The sequence below is a fragment of the Sinocyclocheilus anshuiensis genome, unplaced genomic scaffold, assembly GCF_001515605.1.
Source record: "Sinocyclocheilus anshuiensis isolate Anshui unplaced genomic scaffold, SAMN03320099.WGS_v1.1 scaffold442, whole genome shotgun sequence".
Taxonomy (NCBI): Eukaryota; Metazoa; Chordata; class Actinopteri; order Cypriniformes; family Cyprinidae; genus Sinocyclocheilus; species Sinocyclocheilus anshuiensis.
The window spans coordinates 1,615,721-1,626,618 of NW_015542354.1; the positions used below are offsets into that span (position 1 = coordinate 1,615,721).

The 10,898-nt window shown below is 36.2% G+C and overlaps 1 protein-coding gene across 1 annotated transcript; it reads left to right on the forward strand.

Moving 5' to 3' along the window:
• The first annotated feature begins 379 nt into the window (after window positions 1-379).
• Window positions 380-10,261, forward strand: LOC107691610 (patatin-like phospholipase domain-containing protein 4). The gene is made up of 7 exons (XM_016490295.1): window positions 380-470; window positions 718-906; window positions 2,194-2,288; window positions 5,779-5,914; window positions 7,070-7,135; window positions 8,864-9,016; window positions 9,171-10,261. Exons 2-7 carry the CDS (start codon window positions 727-729, stop codon window positions 9,300-9,302), a joined length of 762 nt encoding a protein of 253 aa, XP_016345781.1. The 5' UTR covers window positions 380-470; window positions 718-726; the 3' UTR covers window positions 9,303-10,261.
• The last annotated feature ends 637 nt before the right edge of the window (window positions 10,262-10,898 follow it).

Here is a 10,898-nt window from a genome sequence, read left to right on the forward strand (position 1 = left end):
CCCAAACTTTTGAACTGTAGTGTATATTGTTAGAAAAGATTTCTATTTTAAATAAATGCTCTTCTTTTTGACTTTTTATTCATCAAAGAATCCTGAAAAAGGTATCACAGGTTCCCAACAAATATTAAGCAGCACAACAGTTTTCAGCACTGATAATACATCAGCATATTAGAATGATTTCTGAAGGATCATGTGACACTGAAGACTGGAGTAATGATGCAGACAGTTTATTACAGTTAATTAATTAGTTACTAAGCCCCTGTTTGAAACTTTCTAATGTAAGTACGACCTTACGAACGGGCGGTGCACTCCGCACAAATCGACCTGCTGACTACACAGTATACTGTACTTAAAAAATGACTTTTATTTTGAAACGTCTAAACACGGAAGTTGCTGCACATGTGCTTTTCTGTGTTGTCAAACAAAACTTGTGCCCTGAAAGCACAAACTATTGATGTCCCTTATGTGAAGTAAGTAACGTTGAACAATTTAAGTGGGCAGACAAATTATTACGTGCATATTTTGACACATTACTAAATGACTTTAGTTGATCAAATCTGACACTTAATGAAGAATTTTAACCCGCAGGCGTACACTATTTGGTCGCACACGTAATAATTGACTGAACTGCGTGTGCCTCAACATCTCTCCAAGCCAAAAATGTTCAATGTTCAATGTTTTAATCTTTAAACTTGAAGTTAAAGTATCTATCATCAGTTCACAGGTATGACGGTGGTGAATTTATCATTTGCTGCGGCTGGGTTTTTAGGAGCATATCATCTGGGAGTAACAGAGGCGTTACTGAGACATGGAGATAAGCTGCTGTCCTCTTTAAAAGCCTGTGCTGGAGCTTCAGCTGGTGCTTTAGTGGCCACTGTGATTATCACTGCTCCTGATAAACTACAGGTAAAGCCATTGTTACACCCCAGAACACATGAAGAAACCGCAAAAACAAAACAGTACATAAACTAGCCTATATAGGATCATATGTATAGAGAGAGAGAGGAGCATTTTATTTTATCATAATTAACTGAACTTGGCAGTATTTTACAAAGAGGTATTCAATTTATTAAATCATTAATGTTTATTTAAATGTGGTATTTTAAACATTCCATCCTTTAAAAAAATATATTACCGAAATCACTTTGATATTGAAAACTTTTTATGTTTAGTTTTTTTTTTTTGTTACAGAGCTCAAAAGTTACTGCATGACAGCATGACCTCTCATTGTGCTTTTGAAAGAGACTGGCCTGTTTAGACGAAACAGATTGATGTGTCAAGCCAACAGATCTAGGCTATAGAAAATGCAGATTTCTCACAGTCGCATCACCAAGGCTCATGCACATAAACTGACTGAGCTCTTTATGCCGAGTTCACACTGCACGATTGTAGCCCGATTTTTCACTCGCCGACAGGTTTTGCGAAATCGTGACAAATGCCCGAAATCGGAGGCAAATCGGTGCTCGTTCACGCGAGTGACAATCACGCAATGTGAATTATCAAAGACGCGATCTGAGGGAATCGCCGACGCCCGCAAAATATTTGGCATGCTAAATATCTAGAGCTGTCGGCGATTCACAATCACGCAGTGTGCAATGATTTCTGACTGAAAACTACATCGGCGATGACCTATAGCCAGTGAGAGACCAAGATACAGGGCAGAGGGAAGTTCGGGGAGGAGTTATAGACCAGAATATCAGTATTTTAATAGATATATGAACAATTATATCATACAGAAACAAGCACAAACATTTGCTTGCCCAGCCACAACATCAGCATAACAGTTACTGCAAAATGATTTACCTCCAACTCTCTTTGAACACCCAATCCCTGTTCCAGGGCTGCATCTCTCTCCTGCATAATCTGTTTTTCTTTTTCTCCTTGTAGCTGGAAATCAGAACTCCGGTCTGACGCACGCGGGTTCTTGCGTTATTTCCTTATCACTTCTCGCGTGTTTTGTTGTGAAACGTACTTTGCGGACCAGACAGAGCTGTCGGCGATTCTTCCTATTGTGAAGTCATGCAGTGTGTAACCTCCTGTCGCCGATCCATCGTGCAATGTGAACACAGCAGCGACTGACTGCTACCTCAGATAGTCGTGCAGTGTGAAAACCACGGTGACCCGACGACTTTGAAAATCGTGCAGTGTGAACTCGGCATTACCTGTATGTTCTGGATTTGTGTTTTCACAAAGCATTGTAAGGAATTCACCTACAGCTTTGCCAGTAATGTAAGGAGTCAGAGGTTTGGAGCTGTGACGCCAGGATATGACTTCATGCTTGAACTGAGGTAAACACAACTCTCAGACATAATTTTTGATCGAACGAAAAACGATTCAGTAGGTTGTTGAAATTAACCCCAGAGGGGGCTTTTTGAAACCCTTTTTTTTCTGCCATGCAGAAATTTAATCAGTAAGGCTGTCTAGGTAAGATATCCTACTCAGCTGTTTCTTTCACATAACTTATATTCACCTCATTTCAAATCAAATTAAATTTCAAAATGGTGTTAGAATATTGCAATAGATAGCACTGAGGCTGGATCAAAATGATCCTGCACTTAAACTCCTTACCACACACTTAAAGACTTTTTTTTTTTTGCTGCGGTTTTCATTCTTTCATATTTTTCCCTTTTGCCACTGCAGTGAGTTTTAAATAAACTGCATTTGTACAGTAATTAAAGCTCTTTGTGGGTGTCCAGTTTCTTCAGATTGACATCAGACTCTTTTAATTGCCGTGAAAAATCAGTCTTAAGTATGAAATAGTTTTTACAGTGGAAGCAGATCACATCAAAGGTCTTTATTGCTGAAGAGAGTGGGTGTTTTTTTCTGTCCTGTTATTTTTATAGAAATTGATTTAATCTCACATTTATCATATAAACAAACCATAAGAAAGAAGGCAGAAAAAAACAAATAAAAACGTCAAGTTTATTAAAAATAAATAATTGGACAAGAAAAGCTTACTGAACAGTAGGGGATTCAGAATAGTTCACCTAAAAACTAACTGAACTAAAAAAAAAGTAATTTAATGAACATTGTAAGACTTTTTATTCTGTTTAATCTGTAGAACATCAAAGAAGAATTTCAAAATAATGTTTTGGTCACGTATTTTCACGCAATTACGATTAATGGGGACTAGAGCTTCAATAAGTAAGTAAATGCACCATAAAGTATCAAAAGGTATAATATAATTTTTACATGAAGCTCTATTTTGCACAAAATAAACGCAATATCCGATTCATTAACAGATTGTTTGCTTGAGTCTGTCCCTTTCAGTGAATCTATTTATTTGGAAGTTGGAACACAAAATCGGCCTAAATGATTCATTCACAAATCACACTGATGTGGTTCTTAAATGTTATCTCATTGACTCACTGAATTGATTAATTGTTCACTGAACTAAATAATAATATTGGTCTGTTCCATACACAAAGACTTGGATTACAGACCTAAAGTCATTTTAGGATAGAATTTTATGATACTTTTACTTTTTTTGCAGTCCTTTTGAAGCTTGAAAGCCCCCCAAGCTTTGTTTCCATTAGGGTCCCTACACAGTGTTCACTGCTTCCTACTCCCTGAACACAGGATAGCTGTTAAAGTGCACTTGACAAAATGTGCTCATTTGGAACAACCTGCAGCGTCATCAAAAATACAGTAGACACCACTTGAGTTGTGCATATTAGAGGAGTTTGAGATATGATAATGTAATACTTATATGAATAAATATAAATTATCTTACTTTCATTTAATATACATGTGTAATGCATTTCTATGTATAAAATATATGTGAATTATAAATTCATTAGGTCAAATTTGAAGCGCTAAACTGAGTGATAAGTATCTGCTACAATGTTTAATATGAAAGTAAATGTTATAATGAACTGTGTGTGTAATGCACTTTATACCTATAAACAACAGCACACAAACCACATCTGGGACTAATTGACCTATCGGTAAGCCCCTCCCCTCAAACGCAGATGAGCCAATGGCAGTCGAGTATCAGTTGCACGGGGAGCCGAACTCGGACATCTGTAGGTTTCAGCGCCATAGAGAAACATTGGAAGATCCGAAGCTCGCATCGTTTTTATGGGGTTTATGCTTCAAAAATGGAAAAACGATGTACCTGTGGTACTTGTAACAGTGGAATTTATTTTATTATATTTCCTAAACCCAAACAAAACAGAGCAAAATATTCCAAAGCATTCACCCCCAATCCCAGTGAAGACAAAAACGTTCGTTTTCTGGTTGTCAAACTCTCATTAAGTTACAATTTTCATCTTGTGCTTTAGCAAGGTATCTCTGGCTAAAACTAGCTAACGTTAAAGTTAGTGAGTCCATGCTATTAAAAACCTAAATAGCAGACTGCGTCTTGTACAATGTAGGGCAAAAACACATAAACGAAGGTCTACAATTCACTGTCTCTTCATATTAAACTGGTTAAATGTAAATTAATTTAATCGTATCCTGCCATACATGAACAGTGTTGATCCGGGATGTTGTTATCTGCGATCGTAATGAACGTAGCATGAGACTTCTCCCGCTTGCACTGTGATCTGTAAACCCTCGCTTCCAAGATAGCAGAATAACCTGTAAAGTCCACTTCCCAGGGCTCTTTTTGTATTTGTAATTGCATGAAAAAAAAATGCATCATTTAAAATTTCTTTTTTTTGTTTTCCACAGAAGAAAATATCAAGAGTTTGTAACGATGTAAGGTTGAGTAACTAAATACCAACATAATTTACATTTATTTAGTTAACGATTTCTTTAAAGATGCACTGATCTAGGTCTTGTGTTATCTGAAAGCTTCCGGTATGTTCACATTGGAATTCACTGTGACAACCAGCCTCCAGTGTTGATTTAGAGAGAAAAGAGGAATTACCATTTAAAAGGTGCAGTCATGAATAGGGTACAACAAGACCATTTTAATCAGGTCATTCAATTAAAAACTGGCATCCTGAAAACTGAGATGAAAGGATGGTGCCAACAACATACGTAAAAATATTCCAGGGCCAAAGTGGGAACAAAATCTCTTTATAACAAATCAGTGCAGTGAAGCACAAACTCCATTGATAATTTCCTTCTGTATTGCAGTCATTTTTGTAAGAGAGTTGATTAGACGATGTTGCGTTCTTGTTTAATTGGCCTCTGTGAGTATTAAGCACTCTTTCCAATGTTAAGAGAATAACGTGTGTATGGAGGTGTAAATTGATGTGAGACACCGACAGAGTTGAAGAAACACCTTGACCGTGAAGTAACGTCATGCATGCTTTCCAAAACTCATTCGTTTCACACATACATGAAATCGATTTCTTTTTTTATATTCAGCCGTGCACAGCTGTGGAGATCTACAGGAAAGAACTGGCTCCAGTAGAATGAGGTTTGAATGGTCTGAAGATAGTGCCAGTCTGATGCTATAATGTGTCACCTCCTCAGTGCTACTTGTGAAACCGCAGATACTGCTGGCATGATATGAAACGGTAGACGTTTTTTTCTCTTTCTGTTGAAGGAAATAATATCCGTGATTTGCACAAACCTCTGAGGGCTTCTGATAATCTTGACACACCGCTTGGAGCGGATAGCAGACTTCATCCATTTTGATGAAATATCCTTGGAATGGAAACATTGAGTGGATTTTCCTTTTTCGTATTTTTCCTGCGTTACCTCAGTGGTTCGGCCAACAGATTGTGTAATTACGATATGATGTTGAGGGAAAAATGGTTTTCACTGAGGTTGTTAATTATGCAAACACAACAAATGAGCATCTGTCTTTTGGTTTTCCTCTAGGGAGGGTATCCAAGAGATTCTCCCACCCAATGCCCACCAGTTAGCCAATGAACGCCTCCATGTTTCATTAACACACTCAAAGACGCGCAAGAACAGCATGGTGTCCAGCTTCACCTCAAGGGAAGATCTCATTAAGGTATTCAAGCCTGAGGTCAATGGACAATGATTTATCTCTCAACTAGTAGAGTAATGCCCACAAGCCAAAGGGAACTTGCCTATTCAATTAGACACATCATAAGTGCCGTCACTGGACCGAGTTACTGCTGTGGAAAATTGCTGCGGAGTTCATTAATTCATTCCCATCTGAAATAATGAACAAATTGCACTGGTGCTTCAGTAGTCCATCTACCATAATGATACAAACTGTCTTTTTGGCCTTCTTTTTATTTTTGTTTATGTGTAAATGATATTTTTATATATTTTTTAAATACATTAAAATGATTACAATTACTTGAATATACCTCTTATATTGCCATTTTCTTTAAAAAAAATTGTAAGTAAAAAATCACTTTTTAATGTCTGGGTGATATATTAAAGCATAGCCTTTTATTGCTATTATTATCCATTAGAGAAAAATAAATAAAACAGTTTTACTGCTAATTCATATTTGAAAAAGCTTTTGTTTGTCAAATCAAAATTATGTGGTCCAAGTGTATCCAAGAAAATCATGTGTGACCATCATGTAGAAAAAAGGGGGGGGAAATATAACAATAAATAATGTCAGGTCAATACAATTTTAAATATTAGATATTTTGACCCTTTATTTGCATGCATTTTGAAAAATGTTTAAATATTAACTTTGTATTTGTATATGAAAAATATCCACAAAAATAGTATTTTGGGATTTTTTCTGAAGAATCATGTGACACTGAAGACTGGAGTAATAGTGCTGAAAATTCAGCTTTAACATCACAGGAAAAAAGTATATTTTAAATGTTATTATTATATAAAATATATTATTTGTACTTGACATTAATATAATATTTTACAATAATAGTTTTTACTTTATTTTTAAATCAGTGAGCATAAGAGACATTAAAAAAGCACACACAAAAAAAACTTACCGACATGTTTTTGGACAGTAGGATATAAAACCTTTTTGGCAGTAAACACACTTGTGTACGGAAAATAGGTGTAAGAAAAATATGTTCATTTTTAAGGCAAAGTTTCCACATGATTTTTTTTTTTTTTCCTTTATCGCAGACACTCTTATAAATCATGTACCCTTATAACCTACTAGTCCTCTGTCTGTCCATTCTCCTGATGTATTATGACTGTATTGTTTTTAAAGGTGCTCTTGGCCAGCTGCTTCGTGCCTGTCTATGCTGGAGTGAAGCCAGTGGAGTTCCAAGGGCAGGTAATGGTGTCTTGCGACCGACTCTCTTGGCTCCAGTACTTTATGTGGCTCTGCTGAGAGCTGCTGTTTAGTTTTGGACTGTTTGGATTTATTTAGATGAATGAGCAGACCAGCTCTTTGGTTCTGCTTGTCCTCTCCACTGACAGAGGCCTGATAAAACTACATTAGCAGCCAAATGCTGTGGTATTTCCAGCCAAAGCAATTTGGTGAAGTTCAAGCATGTAGTCGTGGGAAAACATCAAGTTGTTCTATTTTAACATGATGAAGACTATTAGACTTGACAGAATTTGTATTTTGCTCACAGAGGTAAAAAAAAAAGTATGTTCTGTAATGCTCTGTAATTGCTTTCAAATGTGTTAAACACATTTAACTCTCTGTTGGATGCATGGCAATTTGTATATTAGCAGAGAATATGCCCTTTAAAACCCATTTACCTACAACAATTCATCACCTTGGAATTATAAGGTTCTATCTGATATTTTTGTCAAAATTGAGTTATTCACATATTATTCTGTGACAACTTATTTACATTATGTGATGTTTCTTTTGTAAGCTGTGTACATTTGGGGCCTTTTTTAGAAAACAACAAGGGTTCTATCTAGAGAAGTCTATAGAGAGCAAAAACTTTGAAGCTCAATATCTCAAAACTGCTTAGCATGCAGATAGAACCTTATAATTCCAAGGCAGCGAATTGTTATGAACATATAAAATAAAAATACTAACATAAAGTATGGTTTATTCCCAAGTGGACAGACATACAGATTGTATCAGAGTTAACAGGATTAATGTGGTGCTCTAAAGAGAAAAGCTATATGTGCATAGGCAACCTTTCTATTATCACATACACAAGTACACGTCCTTGTCTGTCTCTACTGTACACCCTTATCCTTCCTTTTTGCTTTATATCTACAAAATAAATATTGTGCTTTTTGACTGGTTTTTAAATTTATCTCAGACAGACTGGCAACTTAATTGTAAAACAGTTTGCTGAGGCTTGAAGGCCAGTAAAACAATATATTGACTACTTAAGCTACTGTTTGCAATATCTATCCATTTACTCAAATGACAAAAATGTCTTAAATTATCTTTATTTTTTGGTCTTTTCTCAGCAAATATTGATATATAGTATGTTATTAATTTTCTAATAAGCATGTGCAAATAATTTGATTAAAATGTTTAATGAAATTGCTAATGTTTTGACAAATAAGCAACTATTCAAAAGTTTGGGATCAGTAAGATTTTTTTTTAAATAAATACTTTTATTCAGCAAAACCACATTAAACTTATAAAGTGATGGTGAAAACATTCATGATGTTACAAAAGATTTTGATTTCAAATAAATGCTGTTCTTTTGAAATTTCTATTTATTATATATATGACGCAACACAGCTGTTTCAACATTTATAGTATTAAGAAATGTTTCTTAATCAGCAGATCAGCATATTAGAATGATTTCTGAAGGATAATGTGACACTGAAGACTGAAGTAATGGTTGCTGAAAATCCAGCTTTGGCATCACAGAAATAAATAACAGTTTACAATATATTAAAATAGAAATCAGTTATTTTAAATTGTAATAAATTTCTCAATATGACTATTTTTACTGTATTTTATCAAATAAACACAGTCTTGATGAACATAAGAGACTTTCAAAAATTCTAAAACTCTTACCAACCCCAAACTTTTGAATGGCAGTGTATATGCAATTAAAAAAAAAAATTTCCTCAGAAATGGATAGATGGGGGATTCACAGACAGTCTTCCTATTCTTCCTGTGGGACGCACAATCACAGTGTCACCATTTAGCGGCCCTCAGGATATTTCCCCGGCTCATAAAGGCATAAGTAATCTTCATCTCAGACTGGCCAACATGAGCGTTATGGTAAGTTTTTAGCATAGAAATATATATTTCTAATATCTAAACAATTGAAACATAAAAAAAAAATTATATATATATATATATATATCTGCTTCCAAACTGTTGATATATAATAACCTGACATGTTTTTGAAATCTCAACTGTTTTCCACCCTCAGTTCTCCAAAGACAACATCACACGGCTGAACCAGGCTCTGTTTCCTCCCTCATTACCCAGACTCAAAGCACTGGAACAGGAGGGATACCAGGATGCTGTTGACTTTTTAAAGAAAGAAAGATGGATGCAGTAGCTGATTTTCTCATTTTTAGCTATTTCAACACCACCTTGAATGTCTAAAATGTGACACATTGACACCACTTTCCTCTGTGGCGTGCAGTATTTGCTGTTTAATGTACTAATCATACTTTGATTCGCTGTCTACTTTTATTCTCCAGATATAAAAGCACAGTAAAATGCATCATGTATTTTGGGAGACTGAATGATAGTGTCATAAACAGTCACTTTCTATTGCACAGCTTTAAAGTAACTCCTGTTCTCGGCACTTACAAAACACAGTGTTCCTTGCGAATGACTAAATCAAGTCTTTAAATATTTCTAAAACTCCTTTTGTTGGAATCTGTTTATAATGGTCTTTAAACCTCAGTCAATCCCAAGAACAACAACTCACCTTTTGCTAACATTTGCTGCACATATCAATGCAAGGTTTCTTAGGTCCTTGAGGACAACCATAGAGAACAAGCGTTTGAAGTAAAGCCACAGGAGAGGCCGTTTGAACTCCACGAGTCTCCTCACCTCACAGAACAATCGCTTTACCTGCACTTGATTCCACGAGAGAGTTATGATCATTTTTCTGTCTGTGAGAATAACATCTCCCTGGGGAAGGTTTGAGGATTAGCAAAGCCTTGTGGGTATTTGTTATGTGGTGGTGTAGAGAGAAACAGAGCTGATGCACACACCCAACTGCGAGTTATCCAATCATATGGAATAAATTGTACAATTTTGCAATCAAGTAGCAATTTTATTGATTTAGAGCAGTTAGAGTTGTCAAAAGATAAAAGGATAGTAAGAATTGCTTATGTGAAAATACATCAATTGTAATTGGTCTTCATTAGAAGGAAGAGGAATGTTATAAACTGAGCAACATTAGCTTAATAAAGATGGATTGTTTAGCACGTCGCTCAGCGGCAGCATGGGACATTTACATCCATCTTTAAATGATGCACACATTCATATGTGCTGGGTTGATCTATGAACAGCAGGTCGAATCTAACGGAAGTTATCACAGAGACAGTCTGCTCAGGGCCGGACTGGGACGTAATTTCAGGCCGGGAAATTTCACACTCATCCAGGCCACACAGAAAAAAAAGGGCAAAATTGCACCTTTTGGGGTACAACAGCTTGTCACTGGAGCAGTACTCTTTGTAACTTTTTTACCCCTAATAGGTACATATTAGTAGCATAGAGTAGTAATTTGTACCCTTAAGGTACTAATATGTAGCCCTACCTATATTAGGGGTAAAAAAGGAACAAAGATGTCCTTTTAAGGGTACTGTTCCAGTGATGAGCTGTTGTACCCCAACAGGTGCAATTTTGGCCCCTTTTTTCTGTATATAGCCTATACAGCCGCAACAATTTCTGAAACCACAGACAACCCTATTATTTGTATGGCCATCACATAAAAAGTCTAAATCAGGGCTGTCCAAACTCGGTCCTGGAGGGCCGGTGTCCTGCAGAGTTTAGCTCCAACCCCAAGTAAACACACCTGAACCAGCTAATCAAGCTCTTACTAGGCATACTAGAAACTTAAAGGCAGGTGTGTTGAGGCAAGTTGGAGCTAAACTCTGCAGGACACCGGCCCTCCAGGACCGAGTTTGGGCACCCCTGG